The sequence below is a fragment of the Zootoca vivipara genome, chromosome 7 (assembly GCF_965207765.1).
Source record: "Zootoca vivipara chromosome 7, rZooViv2.hap1.1, whole genome shotgun sequence".
Taxonomy (NCBI): domain Eukaryota; kingdom Metazoa; phylum Chordata; class Lepidosauria; order Squamata; family Lacertidae; genus Zootoca; species Zootoca vivipara.
In genome coordinates this window covers 47,768,646-47,789,708 of record NC_142590.1, presented here as the reverse complement: position 1 = coordinate 47,789,708, position 21,063 = coordinate 47,768,646, and the positions used below count along the sequence as shown (strand labels likewise).

Here is a 21,063-nt window from a genome sequence, read left to right as displayed (position 1 = left end):
TTTAGGGATTACCAGCTTTGGGCTGCTGCTGCGATTCATATTGTTACAAGCCACTGCAATCTTCACTGAATGGCTTCACGAGATTCGGGGGGTTCTGGGAACTCATCCAGGGTTGAGATTCCATTGGGAAATCAAGACGCAGGGGAGACCTTAAGAAATATGGTTTATTGTACACATACAATTCACACCTGGGTCTACTTTGGAGAGAGTTGAGAGTATCACATCTCAAGAAGGGCTTGTTCCCCACAGCAGTGCAGCATTAGAATCCAAGGCATCCTGGACCTGCAGGCCATCTCTGTGCCAACTTGCCAAGATGATTCTGGCCTTCGTAGCAGCACTTCACGCAGTTCTGCCTCCACCATTCTCCTTTCCAAAGACCCTTGCAAAAAAAAAACCCAGACACTTTTATCCTGTGGGCACAGGCTCCCTCTCCCCTGTTTTCCTAGTCATGGAAGCTGAAATCCTAGACTAGGCATCCCCAAACTTCCCATCTTCCCCGACCACTGGTCCTGTTAGCTAGGGATCATGGGAGTTGTAGGCCAAAACATCTGGAGGGCCACAGTTTGGGGATGCCTGTCCTAGACCATTCTCTGACCACGGTAACCATGGGAACTGCCTTCTCTGCCCTGATGATGGTTTTCATCGATGGGTTATTGACTTGCTTCCAGGACGGTTTTTGTCATTTTTAATGACTTCTTCTATCCCAGGTGAGGCCCTGGCCTGGAAAAGCAGCTTAGCCTGTATTTTTCAGTGGCCTGGAACCTTCCCTTCAGTACTCTAAACAAATATTATCTAAATTCTACCATTTACTAATTTCTAACATTCGCCCCTAAATTCTGTTGCCCCAGATCTGTAACAACATTGACCTAATATAGTTTCTATTGTACTGACTTTTATTGCTTCGATTGTTCACTGCCCTGGGATTCTAGCACCTCAACATTTACGAAATAAGTTAATACTGGCTGTTTCCATAAGGTGATCCCCTTGGACACCTTAAAAAGCCTTGCAGACAGCTGACAAGAAAGCCTGAAAGCTTGAAACAGCCAGGTTTGCACATCATGACACTGGTCCATGAGAATGATCACAGCAAATTCTGAGTAGCTGCGACAAGCTGTTTCCAAGAATACAGCTCTGTGGTTTCCTCTGGAGACTCTCTGTGGCTTTACACTTAGTTATTTGCTTTTAAGGTGCTATCAGCTGACGTCTCAGGGCTTGCTTTGGGGTTGGAGGTGGGTGGGAAATAACCCATAGCTGTGCGGTCCTTTTTTTCAGAAACGTCCACAAGCTCGTTTCCATATGAATATATTTGACCTCACAGGCCATCTTGAATGTAATTCCTCTACATTTCAACCTCTGAATTCATGCTATGTTCTCCTCCCTTTTTCTTTCCCTTGCTGTTTAATTCTTTAACAGGTTCAGAGGGAGGCAGAACAGAGCAGACCCAACCCCAATGGCCATGGAGAAAGTCACTGGTGGAGTGTGAAAGGTGACAAAAAGCAAACGTTTTGAGTTTCTGGTCCATGGTCTCTCCTGGCTTCAGAAATGCCCATACAGCTCCTTGCCAAGGGTGCCAGGGAGCCTAGGTGTGCCTCTGAACAGGTTCATGGGAAGCACAGATTAAAAAAAAGAATACTTTGCATTCCCTTAAAGGACCAGTGATTTAACTCATTGCAGGCAGTTGGATGAGATGGCCCTCAGGCCAATTCTACAATTCTAATGTGGGAGACATACTAAATGGGCTTTTGGGGTCCCCCTCTGTGCTTCTATTAGCTGCAAGATGGGGTACAGCAGATAAAGAGACTGCTAACACTGTCAAAATGGTTTAGTAAATTAACTGTTTGGTTTCATTATGTAAGCTGAAGATATTTCTGGAAGGTGAACTGAAGTGGGCAAGTCCCCTGGCGTGTGTGTGTGTGTCTGTGTGTGTCTGTGAAACGGATAGATCAAAAAGACAAAGAGCTGCCAGTCCTGGAGCTGGAAAGACATAGAGGCCTGATTTGCTTTTTTTGAGATTGCAAAGCTGTGGCTTTGGTGCCACCTCCTAGAAAATTAATGGTGAAGCAGGTTCAGTTAAAGCACTGGTACTGTGAATCTTCCATATGTGTAAATAAACCTCATATCACAGAAAATGCTATCCACCCCCAGTGACACTAATTTCAAGAAATCAAATCCAAGGTTTTCTTTTGGGATGCGTGAAATCTCTTACCACTCAGAGATTTTGTTGCATATAACATACCTGCAAGTCAGGTTGATCCTGAAAAGATTTAAGTGATTGAACCACCCCAGAGAAATAACTCTGTGTAGGACATCTGTACAATTGAATGACTTTTAAAATCCTTTTTAACTAAAACTAATGCTAACACAAATGTCTTCAGGATCAGGAGCATAAATGGTACCTGGGCCTTCATGAGACCAAATGCAAAGGCTTCTTGATGGTCAATAAATCAAAACCTGGAAAGGGTGCCATCCTATCCACCTTTATTGGTAGAAAATTTGAAAAGTCGTAAAGCAGTGAGGGAGGGCACTGAAAAGTAGAACCATGCTCAAGGAAGCTCATGTGGCCACTTCATTTTCAAGACTGACTCTTCTCTGGACCTTAGATGTCTTATTAGGGACCAAGAGGCCTCTGGGAGCACCTGTGGCTTCTAAAGGACCAACACTTGACAGAAACTGTATAGAGAAGTGCAACATTGCCATCTTAAGGTCAGCAATGTAATGTCCAAGGAGATGCTTATTTCAGTATATTGTGATGTGTTTGCTCTTGACTACATCTTCTCTTTCTTCTCAAGACCAGATGCTTCTGCCCTCAGGGCTGACCCAAATATTATGGTACCTCAGGTTGCAACCCTTACAATGGAGAAAGCCTCAGTGTAAATTGCTTCTGAATAAAGATGCATAGGATCGTGGCTGATGACACACAGTGGATGTGCTGGACAATGTTTTGCCTCAGTAATGGACTGGATGAGAGCCAATAAATTGAAGCTCAATCCAGACTGAGGTACTGTTAGTGGACATTTCCTTAGACTAGATGGGAGGTTGCTGCTCTTGATAGGGTTACACTCCCATACCCTCCAACATTTCTCCAATGAAAATAGGGACGTCCTGTTCCATAATGATACTTTTACTATTTATACCCCACACATCTTACTGGGTTGCCCCAGCCTCTCTGGGCAGCTTCCAACATTTATAAAAAAATAATAAAATATTAAACATATTTTGAAAACCCTTCTTTATACAAAATTGCCTTCAGATGGCTTGGAAGTCGAATAATTCCATACCCTCCAACATTTCTCCAATGAAAATAGGGACATCCTACCATACCCCAAAAAAAATTTCCAACGAAAATAGGGACACCTTAAGGAAAAGCGGGACATTCTGGGATCAAATCAGAAACTGGGACGGCTTCTCTAAATCAGGGACGTCCCTGGAAAATAGGGACCCTTGGAGAGTCTGCACTCCCTGTGAATAAGTGGGTATGTAGCTTGGGGGTTACTTCTGGATCCTTTGCTGTTGCTGGAGGCTCAGGTGGCCTCGGTGGCATGGAGTGCCTTCCGTCAGCTTTGGCTGGTGGCCCTGTCGCTACCTGACAGGGTTAGTCTAACTTCTGTTGCCTTTGCTCTGGTAACCTCTAAGTTAGATGACTGCAACCCATTATACATGGGGCTGCCTCCAAAGAGGATTGGGAAAAATCAGCTGTTGTAGAATTCAGCAGGCAGCTTGAACATATACAGTAATGTGATTCCTGGCCCGACAGCACTGGCTGCCAATTAGTTTCTGAGCCAAATTCAGAGTGCTGGTTTTAACCTATACAGCCTTAAATGGCTCAGGACTACAATATCTCAAGGACCACCTCTCCCCAGATGAACCAGCCTGGACCCTACAATCATCATCCAAGGTCCTTCTTTGTGTGACTCCTCCATGAGAGGTCTGGAGGGTGGCAACACAAGAATGGACCTTTTCTGCAGTGGCTCCCCATCTGTAGAAAGTTCTCCCCAGGGAGGTTCGCCTGGCAGCATCATTATATATCTTTAGGGACCAAGCAAAAACTTCCCTCTATAAGCAGGTCTTTGGCCTTTGACTGTCTGCGGCCTTTTAGAAATGGGTGGGATGTTTTTAATGGGTTTCTCTTCCCTCTTGGTTGTAATGTATCCATGTGGGGTTTATGTAGGGTCTGTCTGCTTGGTTGTAAGTTACTTTGGGTTGCCCTGGGCAAGAGAAAGCAACTGACAAATTTAATAAACTATAAATAAATGAATATGTATAAACAGTGTATGATCGCTTTTTGTACGATCCTCATTATTTCATAGCCTTTAGAACATGAACAAGCATGGGGACATCAAAGAGAAATGATTAAACTGGAAGAGTCTAAAACATTACATCTGGTCACATATATGTGTAAGGTGTTGGTGCTGGCGGGAGAAGGAACAGCACCCAAAATCCTGGGAAGGTGAGAGCAGAGTTCTCCTTAGTGAGTCCTTCCAAATGGATCCCTGATGCTCCAGAGCACAGGTGCCTTTGACAGATGAGTTCATAAAAAGTGTGGCAACACACCTGCCCTTTGGAACTTCCTGCCCAATGAGATCAAGCTGCCACCTTCATGGTACTCTTTACGGTGCCTGCTAAAAACATTTATGTTTAGAGAAGCCTATGCAGATGCTTAGAAAGTTGAGGTAATTCTAATCTGTATTTTAACTTTTGTATGTTTTAAAGTATGGTTGTGAATTTCCCCCGATTTTATTGTTTTAGCTTTTTTGTCAAGTGCTTTGAACTTCATTACAATCAAATGGAGTATACATTTTATGAAATAAATACAAATCGTAAATAAAAGAGATAAAATGGACAGTGTCCTTTCAAAGGCATTGGGGTTGTGCTTGACCAGGAGTCAAGCCTCCGAAAGTGCAAAATTCCCAATGTGACTGTACCAGCTTGAGGAAAAATCTGACAGCTCTTCCAGCCACTTGAAACAGTCATCAAACAGCCACTATTTAATTTTTAAACGCTATTACATTTAAAGTATTATTTAATATTTACATTTTTGTAAGTTGCTTTGAGAGTGCTTTTGTTGCTCCTTAAAGCAACAAATAAATTAATAATACACTATTAACAGGGCTATGCTATGAAGCCACATGAGGCAATCGCCTTAGGCGGCAGGATCCATGAGGCAGCAGATCCTTATGTTGATGTTACTCCCCCCCCCCTTTGTTCCTGATGTAGATCTCCCCTCGCCCCTTTTTTTCTGCGGTGGCGAGGGCAATGCCATTTTGGGGTCCAAGATGTCTTGGGCTGGCCCTGCTCTTAGGGAAGCACAATGCGCAAGCTACGACCAATTCGCGGCGCCTTCCGCCAGATGGTGCTGAAGCCCCCGCAAGGGAGACTCCGCCGCCAGATCCTTGCGTGAAGGCGTCGCGTGCCCGACCTGTGCGTGTGCGAGCGGCTCGTGGGCGACTCCGAGCGTGCGTGGTGACGTGTTCGGCCCCTTGGCCCCGCCCCTTGCTGAAGCGCGGCGGCCGCAGTCTTGGCGGTTGCAGAGGGAGGTCGCGGCGGAGCCGGTGAGAAGCAGCAGCTGCCTTCGGCCTCGGCGCCCGGACGCTTCCACGCTCGCCCTCACGATGTCTTCTGTGCCGGACGCCGCCGCCGGCGACGAGCTGAAGCAGACGAAGGAGATGGAGGACGCCGAGAAGTACTCCTTCATGTCCACGCTCACCAAGGCGCCCAAGAAGGTGCGGGCCGGTGGCCGGAGCGGGGAGCTCGGGGGGCGCTTGCGGGGCGGGGCGGCAAGGACGGGGCTCGGCCCCTCAGGCCCTCCAGGACGAGAGGGGCCGGGACTTGAGCCCCCCACCCCACCTGAAAGTCACGTCCTCTTAGTGGGAAACAGCCTTTCCTTCCCCTTGACGCCTTCCCCTTGACGTGGTGGTGGTGCGCGTGCAAGGTTCAGCGGGCGCTCTGCACATGCCATGGGGAACTGTTTTCTGTGTCGGCGTTTCTCGTGTCCCGGCGCTGAGACCTGACCCTGAAAACTGGCACGTAGACGCGATCCCCTCCGGCAGGGAGCGGGGACTGGGGAAGAGGAGGAAATAGGGGGGAAGCTCCAGGAAGAGGAGATGTGGAGGAGTCTGGAGCCGGCCAGGGGACTGAGGGCCGGTTCAGCTGTGGCAGCGCTGGGCAGGTGTAAGAACTGGGAAGGAAGGTCCTTTAGGACACGGATCCTCAGCGTGGCAGGCCTGGGCGGTGTTCGTGCGAACACTTTCCTTTGCAGCTGAAAGGCTGGACCGCCTGCCTCGAAGGTCTCTATCCCCATGTCTGCCACTGGAAAGCATTTCCGTCTAGCAGTCACAGAGGAGGTTGGACTCTGGTTCCCTCCATCCACCCGGCTAGCTAGGAACAGTGTGGAGTCCAGCATGCATATGTGATATCTGACTGCTCTCTGTCAAGACTGCTCCTGGGAACGAGGTGCTATGGATGCTGTGCAAGCTAAAAGTGGCCTGTAGCTTTTCCCATATCATTATCTCTCTCTCTCTCTCTCTCTCTCTCACAAGTCCTCAGTATATTCTTCCAGTATATTATCTGTCCTAGCATAGCAGTACAGGCTTAATCCAGGCAGTCTTCTGGGAACTCCCACAAGAGTTATTGCTTGACTTGTGCAAATGTACCTTAAGATAGAGGCATGGTGTCTTGTGCTACCTGGAATATGCTCTCAACTTTTTGTTCGTTATTGAGAATGTCAATCCAGAGATCAGAAAACGCCTTAATGCTATTCCTAAGTGCTGTTTAGTGGAAAGGGCTATCTTTGATTTGTATTCCTACCTGGTTTAGGATTTTCAAAAACCATCTTCCTGCAGCCTCAGTGATTGTAACTGTTAGTAATCATTGCTGTTAGTGGAGCTGTAACTGTGAAGTTATGCATGGGCAGATACAGCCAGAATTCTCGGCTTAGATTTCCTGTAGGAAGTCCTTCTGGGCTGAACATTGCGTTCTCCCTAGCTTTGTGTTGCATGGCTCTGAACTTAAACCTGAATGGAGTATGGGGCAGAGCTTTTCTTGGGAGAATGGGCATTTCCCTTTTGCTGTCTGAACTGAAGCAGAATTAAACTTGTGAAGATAGTTTATTTCTTTAAACTCACATTTGAAACCTTTTGTACAGCCCAACCTTTCAATGACTAGCAGAAACATTTTGGTGCTAGTTGGAAGATCAAACTTCATGCTTAGCAAACTTCATGCTTCTTTCCTCATCTATTCCCAGAACCTTGTCTGTTTAATTAAGAAGATGTACATAAGGTATCTTTTAAAGATTAAGCATAGTTTATTTATATGCCACTTTCCCACTGTAAACATATGCCCAAAGTGGTCTGCAATTTGAAAACAGTTTATTAGAAAACATATCAGGAAAACTAAAAAGTTAATTTAACCTGATAAGTTAGTATTGCAGTAGAATAGTCTAGATTTAAATTTGATATTGCCCTGTATATATGTATTTACAGTAATAATAGGACTAAAGGACCCAGGTGGCGCTGTGGGTTAAACCACTGAGCCTAGGGCTTGCTGATCAGAAGGTCGGCGGTTCTAATCCATGTGACGGGGTGAGCTCCCGTTGCTTGGTCCCAGCTCCTGCCAACCTAGCAGTTCGAAAGCACGTCAAAATGCAAGTAGATAAATAGGAACCGCTACAGCAGGAAGGTAAACGGCGTTTCCATGTGCTGCTCTGGTTTGCCAGAAGCGGTTTTGTCATGCTGGCCACATGACCTGGAAGCTATACGCCGGCTCCCTCAGCCAATAATGCGAGATGAGCGCGCAACCCCAGAGTCGGTCACGACTGGACCTAATGGTCAGGAGTCCCTTTACCTTTAATAATAGGACTATCCAGTGCTAGTAGTTATAGTCTTGCTGCCCTCCCAAGGGACCACAGCAGCCTGGCTTAAATACAGTTCAGAATGGGTGGGGCTCTGTTCCCCCCACCCCCACCAAATGGTTCAAAGTCAGCTTGGCCACCTCTCCTCCAGAGGAGACTGGCACCAGTAAAAGGGACTTATTGGGAGAGTATCAGAGTATCAGTGATATAAGCCCTCTTGCCCGGCCTTCCAGGTGTTCCAGCTGCTAGCATTGCTCCTACTGTGATCCTTGTGACTTCTACTGTGTCACCTAATTTGTGTCTATTGGCATCAGGATGGATTATTGTCCATACATTGTTAGCCTGCCCAGAGGCTCAGTGATGACTACAGCTAGGATGTCGGATTGGTGGTATGGATGGCCCTTTCTTTATTTTCAAAAGGCTCATTTAAGGGGGTTTGTCCATGTTCAGGGAATGGCCGTTTCGTGGGTGCAATGCTCTGTATTAGGCAAGAGTTTTTGTTTCTGACTCCTTCGAACTCTGCTTTTATGAATTTAAATGAGTGAAAACTAGTGCTCAAATTATATTTTGCTTTTCATAAAATAAACAAGCCAAGACTTACAGGTGCAGGCCACTTAAACTGCCACGGGTGTAATTGAGAAGACTTGTTTAGCCAATGGGCTAAGGCACACTTTTTATATTACAGCAGTTAGAATGCTAATAGTATATTGCTGCAGCTTTGCCATAGTACAGCTTGAGTTCCTACATACAGACTGAGGAGAGAGGGTAGTATCTTAGTCACTATAAGTCTACAGTAGAATACAACACCACCACCACCCCCATTAAAAGAGAGTTCCTGGGTTGCTATGGATGCCACAAAGCTCCCTCATGGCTGCTTTGATAGATTCAAGAAGAATATGTCCTTGCATTTCTTTCTATCTCCTCTCTCCATCTTCCTAACAGCTGGTCAAAGAAAGCAGAAGGTCAAGCATATTTTGCTCTTCCACCCATACCAAATATAGGATTGTTTCCTTTCATTGTAATGTCATAGTCTAGCACTCCTATACAGCCCGTTAAAATGCTTCAAGCTGTGGCCTATTCCCCCGCCTCAAAGCTCTTACCACCACAGTGCTGAAATCTCCCCTTGAGTCTTTGAGAAGTACATTCATATCACCAATAACTCATTCTTCAGATACTTACAAGTGGCTCATAGATCTTCTTAATTGCATCAATATTGGTCAATCCCTATATGCAAATTTGTGTTTCATTATTTGCTTTTGAAAAAAACCCAACCTTACCATCGTCAGCCTGGATAGCTCAGTTGGTTAGAGCATGGTGCTGATAAAGCCAAGGTTGCAAGTTTGATCTCTGTATGGGACAGCTGCATATTCCTGCATTGCAGGGGTTGGACTAAATGATCCTCAGGGTCTCTTCCATCTCTACAACTCTGTGATTAGGACACACGGTTGTGTTTTACTGTCTTACTCAGAGTAGACCCTTTGAAGTTAATAAACCTAAGTTAGTCATATCCATTAATTTAAGTAGATCTAATCTGATTTGGTCTAGTGTTAAATACTAGTCACAGCTTTTAAAAATGTTAATATTTTGTAAGAAAAGAAAAGAAAGAGAGGTTGGGTGTTATAAAAGAGAGATTAACTTTCAAAAAGAGCTTTAAGTTTTAGTCACTCCTTGGATTTCCACCCCCCCTCCCCCAAATTGTGCCGCTCATGTAGGTAGCAGACTGAGGCAAGTGGAGTCATGTACTCCCACTCTGCAGAATCCCTTCCAGTGACATGTTAACAAGTATAAAAACGTGTTACTCTTCCTCTCTGCCCACTTCTTTTTTTGTGATTCTCAGCAATCAGTATTTCTGCTTCTCAGCTTCATTGCTCATTGTAGCCCCCTCCAGTACGTTCCTTATGCTTACATATACACACCGGACTGACACTTTCCACAGTGATGTTTTTTTTTCTGCTTTACAATTGTATACTGTCAATTTTGTAAATATACTTTTTGGTCTCAGAATCTTAGGTGAAGAATTTTAGCAGCAAGATTGTTACTGTATATGCACAAAGATGGAAAGATACAGCCCTACCTACTATAAATGAATGGTTGATAAAATTATTGGACTTAATTGAGATGGCAGAATTAATGTGTTTAATTAGAGAAAATCATTATTGACATTTAATAGGATTGGAAACTTCTTATGGAGTTTTTGCATGCAAGAGAAAATCAACTTATAATATCTGGATCTGAAGATTGAAAAATTTAGCTCATAGAAAATAGACTACTTCAGTGTTAATGAGTGAATACTATATTTATCTGCAGGACAGAGAACTGGAAGTCTTTTTATCTTTATCATTTTCTTTTCTTTCTCTCTCTTATTTCTCTTTGCCCCTTTTCTTCTTTTTTCTTCTGTTCCTTTTAAGATTATATTTTTTAAGCATTTCATCTGGTGTATCATAAAAAGTTACTTTGTATTGGGTATGAACTTTTGTATATAATGGACAAGTATCAATAAAAATAGATACAGTATTAATAAATAAAAAAGAATTTTATATGCCAGTTAATTTACCCTGAATGATATTTCTCTAGTACCATATGTGCACTACCACTGCAACAGAAAACTCAAACTATTTTTCTTAAACAAAGTTTATTTTTCTTAAATGAACTATAAGAAATTAGAAAATGTACAGTTTGTTCTGCTGAACAACCAGGAATCAGAATGTGACAATGCATATTTGTATATTTCCCCGTTCCTTCCTTCTTTTCTAGCATATGCTCCATACATGATTTGTCAAAGTCCCAATTCTGCAGAAATATTGAAGTTTGAATAAATTGCATGTATTTATTTTGCATAAATTTGCAGAATTCAAGCTCTGATGTCTTCTCCACGTTAACACAGAACATGGATATATCTACACATGCCATCTTGAGATATATCTACATATGCCATCTTGAGAAACAGATAGATTTCCTCTTAGCATGCAATTAGCTGCTCCAGTTTTAATTGGTTCTTGACCAATAGCTTATTTATATCTTGACTATATAGCAATATTCTCAGCCAAATTGCTTGGGAAAAGATTTCCCCCCCTGCCTTAGTTTGGCCAAATGCTGTATGTGCATTGTTTCCCAATCCTACATTGCCTTTCAATTATATATCCAAGAAGTAGCAGTTCTAGTGTTGCCCATGAGATTGTTGCTCACCCCTGCAGACCCACATTGATGTCGAACCATTCATTTCGATTTTTGTCATTCTTAGAAATTGTTGCTCAGAACGTCTTGCAGTGTGGATGGGTCTCTACTTTTCCTGGTCCTAATCTCTCAGCATAATTTTTGTGTGTGTGCGACTGTTCAACATTGTTTGGTTCTAAGCAGTGCTTTTTTTCTTTAAAAATGTTTAGGGATACTCTCATTTTGACTAAAAAAAAATCGCCATTTTATAGTTCAAATTGGGGAAAATAAATACAGTAAATGGACAAAAGTACAAAGATTCACAAAATGTTTAGGGGTATGCGTCCCCCCAGAAAAAAACCACTGGTTCTGTGTCTTTCAGAATTGGCCAAAAGCTGCCGCTGACAGGGTTGTTCATCCTAGAAGGTAGCTAGGCAACCTTTAGAAGTAGCATTGTAGAATACAGTGGTACCTCGGGTTACAAACGCTTCGGGTTACAAACTCCACTAACCGGAAGTAGTACCTCGGGTTGAGAACTTTGCCCCAGGATGAAAACGGAAATCACGCACTGGCGGCAGCGGGGGGCCCCATTAACAAAAGTGCATCTCAGGTTAAGAACAGTTTTGGGTTAAGAATGGGCCTCCGGAATGAATTAAGTTCTTAACCTGAGGTACCACTGTACATGGTACTTGCTTGCCACTTAGTGCTAAAGAGAGCCAGTGTGGTGTAGTGGTTAAGAGCGGTAGACTCGTAATCTGGGAAGCCGGGTTCGCGTCTCTGCTCCTCCACATGCAGCTGCTGGGTGACCTTGGGCTAGTCACACTTCTCTGAAGTCTCTCAGCCCCACCTACCTCACAGGGTGTCTGTTGTGGGGGAGGAGGGGAAAGGAGATTGTTAGCCGCTTTGAGACTCCTTCGGGTAGTGATAAAGCGGGATATCAAATCCAAACTCTTCTTCTTCTTCTTCTAAAATGTTTGTTGTAATGCAAATAGCTGTTAGAAAGGGAAAGACCTACAGTACTATGCTCCCCTTTCAACTTCCTGATAGCACACCCTGACATAGATAATCCAAGGAGTTCTACAGGTGGACAGATGTGCAGACTTAAAATGGACTTACTAGTGCTTGAGTTGATAATAGTCATTCAACATCCCTTAATAGAAGAAAGTTTTGTCATTCAGATTCTTTGGAGCAACTCTGATGGGTTTCCCAAGAGTCTCATTATAATAAGTGCTTCGGTTGTTGATGAAATGATCAGCTCTAGAAATGCTCAAGTTTGCATATCTCCTCTTTGTTGTTGTGTGTCTTCATAGCAACAATGGAGATGTGATTATTTTGCTGGTTGTGAGGTCTGTGAAAAACATACAGGAGGATGCTGAAGGGCTGTATATTTTTAAACAGCCTTATAACCCCCCCTTGCATTATAGAGTAGGTTCTAATGCTTCCTTTGGGCTTATGACAATCATTTTTTGGGGTTCCAGTTTGTGTAAACTTAGAGATCCTTCCCTGATTTATTGTAAATATTGCTATGGTAACTGCATCACAGAGTGTGGTTGGAACATAGCAATCTTGTTTATGTATATAGAAATTCTAGGTGTAAATTATTTGCCATCTATTCAGTAACCAAATGGGAACATGACAACAACAAAAATAGACTACTAGGTGTTCTTGGGATCCAGTAGCTCAAAATAGTTTTGTCTGATTTGAGAGACCCCCTTATACTGGCAGTATACTCCTCAGGTGGAGAATCTATTGTAAGCTTTAAGAATGTCACTTTTTCCATTCCAGGTGAGAAATGTGTGACATAAATGATTGATGCAGATGTGTGAGCAGAAGGACTTGTAAAATATTGTAGTTGTAGTCGTAGTAGTAGTATTAGTAGTAGTAGTGTTGCTGTTGTAGGTTAGCAATTGTGCAGTTATTTCCAGGGCTGCTTTCATTGAATGCATTTTTAATAAGTTATATTTCAATTAATTGATTGAATTTTTGCTGATGACTCATAAGGTGCTAAACGTCTTCTAAAGTCATTGTAGCAAAAGTTCTAGTTTATGTTTGAATCCATTAGTTATTGGGGACATAGCAGCCTTCAGGGCTTCCCAGCATTGAACTTGCTATCTTTGGCTGCCCTTTGTGCTGTTCCATTGTGAAGTTTCCTCAACCAGAGGCCAAGTAGCTTTAAATGTTTGTTTTAGTGAAACACTGAAAGGTTTGTCTATAGTCTTGTAGCACAACTTTAAAACCCTTTCCTTAGGATGTATGCAGTTCAACATGCTACTCAAAACTGTCCCTGATGGTGGCATCATGAAAGTGATTTTGAAGAAATGACAGCACAAGGTTGACTTGTGATCATATAATTTGCTTAGAATGTAAGCCAATCCTTTTTTTAAAAAGAATCTAGCGAGCAGCTTTTTAGAAAGGATATTTCCTGTTGACATGGTTCGAGTCTTAGAGCTCAGGAACTGCCCTTTCCCTTTCATAGTGAGCTAGTTGAATTATATTATGTGTTGTGATCAATACTGTGCCCTTGGTAACAGGCTTATTGCTGCTGCAGAATCTGTTCACTTTTAGGCTTGTAACGGGGCGGGGGCGGGGGGGCAATCAACTAGCTGGCCATGGATTGGGTATTCTAATCAAGTTGGAAGCATGGTGGTGTATGCTGAGAATCCAGGTGTGAGTGTGGGACAGGGTGCTCTATTTCTGCATACAGACGGATGATCTTGAGCTAAATATCTGGTACCATTGTTCTCCAGGCACCAGAGGTGGGAGGGCTGTCGTTCATAGATATCAGAACTGGAACTTGGGAGTTTGCTGTTAGAAATGGGCAGAATCAGACTTCTTGTTGAATCAGTGGGAATTCCTTCTTCACCTTCTTGCAAAATTCTTTATATAATTTGAACCTGTAATCTGGAAGCTTTCCCCTTCAGCCATTCATCCCCCCCCCCACAAGAATCCTGGTCAGAATTTTGTGCATTCTTTTCCAGCCCCACAGGGAGAGGATTAATTTGGATCCAGACAAGCTCTAAATAAGAGGGTATTGCCAATTCTTATTAAAGTTGGATTGAATGACTGTATACATAACAATGCATGACCTTCCTCTGTCTCGATGAAGCTAATTCTCCTGTGTTCTCATTGCTGCAGCTGTGTGGGCTGAATATTGCATTTTGCAATTAAGCTGGGGCATGATTAAAAATATTTTGTAGCTTGTATGAGACCAACCAAAAATGCATTTTAGGGATTGGGTTTTGAAAAATTATTATTATTCATTAGATTTCTTACACTCACTTTACCGTGAGGTCCTAGGGCAGGTTAGAATAATTTAATACATTATTAAAATTAGTTAAAATAGATTACAGTTGAGAGATTTAAAGTTGTGCTTGAATCCTGCTTGCTGGTTTCCCACAGGCATGTGGTTGGCCACTGTGAGAACAGGATGCTGGACTGGATGGGCCATTGGCATATAAAAATTAAGCATATGTTGACTAATTCTGTGCAGATATTTCCTTTCCTGACTATCTGATATGTATAAATATGACTGAGTAGTTGCCACATTAGGCAATACATTAAAACCATACCATTTGCCACATTTTGCTGTATGTTTCCTTAAATTTAAGCTGCCTAAGTATTTGCCACAGGTGTTCAGTTCTTTTTTAGGATGGTTATATACTGTAGCAGACACGGTTGAACCATTTTCTACAACAGCTCTAAGGCAAATGTGCAGATCTGAAATGAAAGTATTAATACTCTTTCCTGGATGCTGAGAAACAAGAGCAAAGGGGTATGGTGGAAGGTGACTTTCCTGTACATGTTCACCTTGCAGCCCCCCCCCCCCAAGCCTCTTCTGAGTGTTGGGGACCCTACTGAATGGGGTGAGCTCTGGCTAAGAAGGAAGGGGGAGTCACTGAAAATTGGCTGGAGTTTCATTCCAGGAATGGAGATCTGGCCACGGAAGGTGCCTCAGTTCCCTGCATCCCAACTAACTCCCATGTGCCACCCTTAATATAACAGAAACAGAAGGACAACCACCTCTCATAAACAGTTTGGCACCCTTTTGAAAAGAAGTGCCAAAAATCACCAAAAGGAGGAGGGAAGCATCTCACAGTGGTGAAAATGTTTGCAAAATCTGCCTCCTCCATTTCTCTGCTACTTTCAAACGTTTTGACTTCTATTTTTTGACTGAGCATAGCTTGTTGTGTCACCCAAAACCAACAAATGGTGGTTTAGAAGATCACAGAACATCCCTTCTGTCATTGTGTGTGTATTTTATTCGGATTTGTTCATGAGGTCCATAACTTTTAGTATATGTTGAAAGGGGTAAGTTCATCCAGTGTGCAGGAGTTGTGATCTTTTCAACAGTAAAGGATGTTTTGCTTTGTGTTTGCTACTCACCAAGTTTTTCTTAAACCTTGTTACCTGCTTTACAACCTGTGGCTGAATATGTAATTTTCATTAAGATCTTTGCCAAGAAACAGCTTTATCGTTCCCTCATTTTAAAAGCAATTAGCTGGTTTTTATTTAAGACCTTGGGGTAATTGCTGTCCATGCATCAGTACACTTAATATTAGTATGTTAATTTATAACATGGCCCAAGGGTTGGATATGCGGGAAATAATGGCAGTCTGGATCCCCTCTTGACTCTTCCAGGTGCTGCCCTTGGGTAATCAATTAGTATGCACCTTTATTGTGTCCAAATGCACCTTTAGAACAACCAAACTACCTTCCTACCCACCCTGTGTCAAACACTGTCTTTATCAGTGTCCCATTCCTAAACTTGTTCCTGTTTGGTATTGCCCCTGCTTTTAAATGATGCTAGGCCAAAAAGAGAGAGCAAAATCCTTGGCATGCCATGGATGGGAAATCATGACCTCCTCTTTTTTCTTGCAAACTATCAGGTACTGCAAAATGAACTATTATTTATATTCATTTCATTTCTGTGCTGCTTTATATTGTTAAGAAAACCCCCCTCAAATGTATCTATTGATGTGTAAACTTTGCTCTCAAAAGGGAAGGGGGTTATTTGGAACTCTGCTAAATAAGTAGTCTGAGGAACTGAACATATAATTTCATGTTGAAGCTCTGCAACTGACACATCAAGATAGCTTAAATTCATTTGATGTTTAAGCTAGTGGTGCCATGTACCAAGCGTGAAGGGGTGAGCTCCCATTGCTCTGTAACAGCTCCTGCCAATCTAGTAGTTCGAAAGCATACCAGCACGAGTAGATAACTAGGTACCGCTGCAGTGGGAAGGTAGAGGGTGTTTCCATGCACTCTGGCTTCCATCGTGCCAGAAGCAGTTTAGTCGTGCTGGCCCCATGACCTGGAAAGCTGTCTGTAGACAAACGCTGGCTCCCTCAGCCTGAAACGCCACACCCCATAGTCAAGTTTGACTGGACTTAACTGTCCAGGGGTCCTTTACCTTTACCTACAGAAACAACAACCAAAAAATGAACTGTCAGGGATAGGAGAATACCACTGTGAATTCATTCAAGGCCTTGAAAACCCCAGTTCTGGATTCTGCAGTCTTTCTGGTCATAAGTGCTTCCCTTTTATAGGTATCCTTTGGCATTTTTTTTTAAAAAAGTGGGAGTTAATGAGTTGCAGAAACGATTCACCTTTGCCCAGCAGTATTTGTAAGGCTGTAATGTTCAGCTGCTGGACATGGGCAAATCAGCTTCTAAGTAGCCCTGCTAGAATTCTTGGCTGAAACTTATCAGTATTCTACCCTAATAAATTGCTGGTGTATTAACACAGTAACAGCATTGAAAGAATAAATGCAGCAACAGGAATCACTACTCCCATAGCAACTGTGCAACTCCCCCACTAATCATTACATTATCCTCTAGTCTAGCGGCTCCCCTAGTAATCACATACAGAGCATGAGTCGCCTTCATGCTGCAGCACTGAAATTGCATTGCTGCCAATACTTTGCTTCCATTTTCAAGGGCCTGGACAAATCAAGGTTATAAGAATAGGGATCAGCAGCCATTCTCTTTGTTGTCTTTGGGCCTGACACTGTAATATTTGGGATAGAAGTTATGCATAAGGGAGATCTAAAAGTCTCCCCCCCCAACCCCTGATACTTTCAAAGAACTTCTCTACTAGACATGCAGCTTTTGTGAAGCTCTTGAAGGTAACTTTTCCCATCTTCTCCCCATTGCATGACAAGTATCTCCTCTCCCAGCACCATTTTGCTTATAGCCTAATGTGCCTAAGCAGCCAGGAACGTGTAATTTTAGAAATTTTGTATCTTGGGAAACTTTAAACAGTAGGTTCAAAATGGTAGAAATGTGGATATATGATGATATTTGCCTTCTTATAGCCATCCGTTTTCTCCATGTTTCTTTCAAAGTAGAATCATGCTTTATCAGAAAATTCTCTTTAAACCACACAAGGAATTATTCAGAAGTAGGTGGTTTAACTGCTGCCCTAAGGCAAGACTGCTCTGTGTCATCTGTAGACCTCCATCTGTAGATGTGTGGAGCTGTAACATCTGTCAGTACTAACTGGGATTTTGGGTGGGTTCTCTTTTGATAATAGGCAATTTAAGGCTGTCTACAGATAGTAACTTCAAATGCTTGATGTTGCTATCGTTGCCCATAGCACACACACATATTATTTCTGGTCAAACATGTTTTGCGGGTTTTTGAGTGCTTCAAGGAATACTTTGAAAGAGCCAAAACTGGCTCTGAGCACCATGATCAGTACTGCCACAATAATATTTTTAAAAGTTTTTTATAATGCAGCCCCCCAGTCTCCCCCTCCACCTCATTTAAGAACATTTCTCCCCTTTAAAACTTAATTAGGGGTGGATATTTTTAGACCAGAAGCTGCTTCTGATGCCGTCTGGTCAATTTCACAAGCCATTGACTAGTACAGGGCTCAAGTAAGTGACTGGAATTAGAAATTGGGGGTTGGGGTGAGGCATTCTCTTTCTCCTTCCCCTCCAACTTCTGTTATTGCAATTGCTGAATTAATTGCAATTGGGTTACAGTAATAGTAAAGGGGAGATCTACACCCATTGCTCTACAGCAGGGGTTCCCAACAAAATTTTCTCGAGGACCCCTCATCGAGCCGCTATTGTGACAAGGACCCCCATTAATTCCTAATCCTAAAATTAAAAAGTGAGAGCCAAATTAAGAGTCTTTTTAGTTACAACAGAGTACTCCATCAGTATACAGTTAGTTTTAATTTTCAGTTCTAGACCACATTTTACCAGCTTCTTTACAAGAATATCATGGGGCACCTTGTCAAAGGCCTTGCTGAAATCAAGATAGGCTATATCCACAGCATTCCCTTCATCTACCAGGCTTGTAATTCTGTCAAAAACACAGGATTTAGCCTGCCCTGGTCTTGTTTTGAAATGCAAGTATTGAAATAATGTACAGTTCCAATTTAACCACTGGCTTGTTTAGTTCCCAAATCTTTCAATACTGCTCTTGGCTCAAACACCACCAAAAAAATAAATACATCAACAACATGTACTTGAAATGCATACTGTATTTGGACAGCAAATAACATTTAAAATGTGCATTTTGAGAGAAAGGCCCTTTAAAAAAATTCATGTTTAAATGTGAATTTTCCTGCAGACTTTTAGAGAAAAATCTGCAGGCTAATATGGATGGACTCATGACTTGAACATATACAGAACTGATATTAATGAGAAATATACTTATTTACTTGTCCCTGTTATAGGGAGTAAGGCAATATAGGAAAGAGGTGTGAAAGGCCCCCTAATTTCATTAAATTACCAAGTTTTAACTTGTACTGCTCAGATACTAAACTAAAGCAGTAGCCGTAGAATAAAGGACCCTCACAATCAGCTATCCCAATCCAACTCATGCTTAAGGCCCATTGAAATCAATGAGGTATAAATCGCAACTCACTTGGCCAAGAATGCACGCGGCGGCGGCGGTCTCAGCGGCTCAGGAGCCCTTCGGGCAGCGCGAACACGCTGGCTGCCCTCAGGAGCTCGGTGCCGCCGCGGCGCGCGTCAATAATGCCTCGCCGGAAGTCCAACAAGAAGCTGGAAAGATTCTCCCGCCGCAGCTGGACTCCGCCCCCTGAGCCCTATTGGCTGGCAGAGGGGTATGATGCGGCGACGGGGAGGGGCTGGTGCAGGGGGCTGACTACGCCCCCCTGCAGACGCGGGAGTCCCAGGCAGCGGGCGCAGGCAGCGGGCGCTGGCGGCCGGCGGCCGGGCGGGCGGTGGGCAGGTGGGCTCGCAGGGGAAGGGTTCGGCTCCCACGCAGCAGCGGCTGCGGTTTGCGTGGCTTTCTGCTTGTTTGGGGGCTGATTTGGCGGCGCTAGCACGTTCGTCGAGTTTAGGAGCTCCGCGCCGCCATCTTGCCTCGCCAGAGTCCCAGTCTTGCGGACCCCTCTCGCATAGCTCGCGGACCCCTGGGGGTCCGCGGACCACCAGTTGGGAAACACTGCTCTACAGAAAAGTATCACAATGCAGCCTAAAATATGTGGCCTAAGCTAACTCCTGTTAGTCATCTCCAGTTTGACCCTGGGGGATAATGCCCTGCAGTTCCAGGTTGTCAGAGGAGCTTTCATGCTTTTGTATGACTAACACAAGCAGAACTGATGCATTTCCCCCCTCTCTCTTGAATCTGTTTTTTTAAAAATATATATGACAACTTGATTCCAAAAATAAATGAATTAAAACAATTACCACCCCAAAGCCTCTAAACTTACAAATGTTACAGGAGCTTACAAGGAAACAGGTCTAGGCTTCTAAGAGGAAATTCTGCTGAAATAATGATCTTTTCTATGGGGTAACTAATATTTACTGATGGCAATAGTCATTCAAAGTAGTTTGGGTCTGTGGCCTAAATTGTAGTAGTAAGGTTCACATTTAAAAAATAGTTTTCTGATTAAAAAGACTGTATGAAAAGTACTTATTTTATTCGTACTTAAAAATATTTATATACTGCTAGATTGTAGTAAAATCTCTAAGCAGTTTATAAGAAATAGTAAAACCATCAATTGTTGTTGTTGTTGTTGTTGTTGTTTAGTCGTGTCCGACTCTTTGTGACCCCATGGACCAGAGCACGCCAGGCACTCCTGTCTTCCACTGCCTCCCGCAGTTTGGTCAAACTCATGTTCGTAGCTTCGAGAACATTTGTCTGGGTAGACTTACATAAACGAAACTTTCAAGCCAGTGGTGCAAAAAGTTCCCTGTGAAGACGAATTTCTTGTTAAAGCATCCTGGAAATTGTAGTGGGAGGAGAAATATTTAAAATGGCACAATACTTCTTTAAATGTATAATGCACATGGGACCTTACATTTTGTACTCTGGGAAGCAAAGTGCAGCATTTATGTTCACATCAATTTATTTGTCTCACTGAGTGCTGTTGACATATTTTTTAACTTGGGAGTTTATGCGCTGCAATTTCTGGGATTGGAAATTCTCACCCTTTCCTCCATTTTAAAAAATGTGCCATAATTTTAAGGAGAAATCACAGATTTTAGCAGCTGTGGCTTTTCATCTGGTTATGTAAGGTAGCATGCATGCAACTTTAGATAAGACTCTTTAAAATTCCATTTCAGCTACTCATATATTGCACCCACAAAAAGCTGTCATATAAGTGGCAAAACCATCGTTTACTTGGGCTCTGTCTTGGGACAATTGCTGGCTCTGTTCTGATAAAATGTAGAAGTCTCGTGTCAGAATGAATATGCTGTTATGAGCAAAAAGAACAGGTCATATTAGGACGTGCTGAAGCGTTTAATTTCTGTGGAAGCAAAAGAGCAGTGTGCAAATTTAGTATCCCCTCAGTGCAAGTGAGCTCCTGTTAGGGATCACTCTGTCTCCCACTCTGGGCCCTGGGCAAAGACAGTCAGTCTCTCCCCCCCCCCCCCGAGTACCTTGGAGGGGGTGCTACATGTGATTAGCACAAAGACTCCAGGCTGGTGGCTTTGCCTGATGTTTCCTGGGAGAAAGGAGAAAGCACTTAGTTGTTTTTGGACTTCAGTCAATCCTGTATGAGGGATGGTAGTGGAGAGTTTATTATCTGGTCTCATTTTCATGATTTCCCCCCTGCCTCCAGTAGTAAACCGCTGTCAT

The 21,063-nt window shown here is 43.1% G+C and overlaps 1 protein-coding gene across 1 annotated transcript in view; it reads left to right on the top strand.

The window, feature by feature from the left end:
- Nucleotides 1–5,492: 5,492 nt before the first annotated feature.
- AHCYL1 (adenosylhomocysteinase like 1) overlaps nucleotides 5,493–21,063 on the top strand; it is a 47,720-nt gene continuing 32,149 nt past the window's right edge. The window contains exon 1 of the mRNA XM_035122278.3: nucleotides 5,493–5,720. Coding sequence (XP_034978169.1) covers nucleotides 5,610–5,720 — 111 coding nt within the window. The 5' untranslated portion in view covers nucleotides 5,493–5,609. The remainder of the gene's footprint in view (nucleotides 5,721–21,063) is intronic.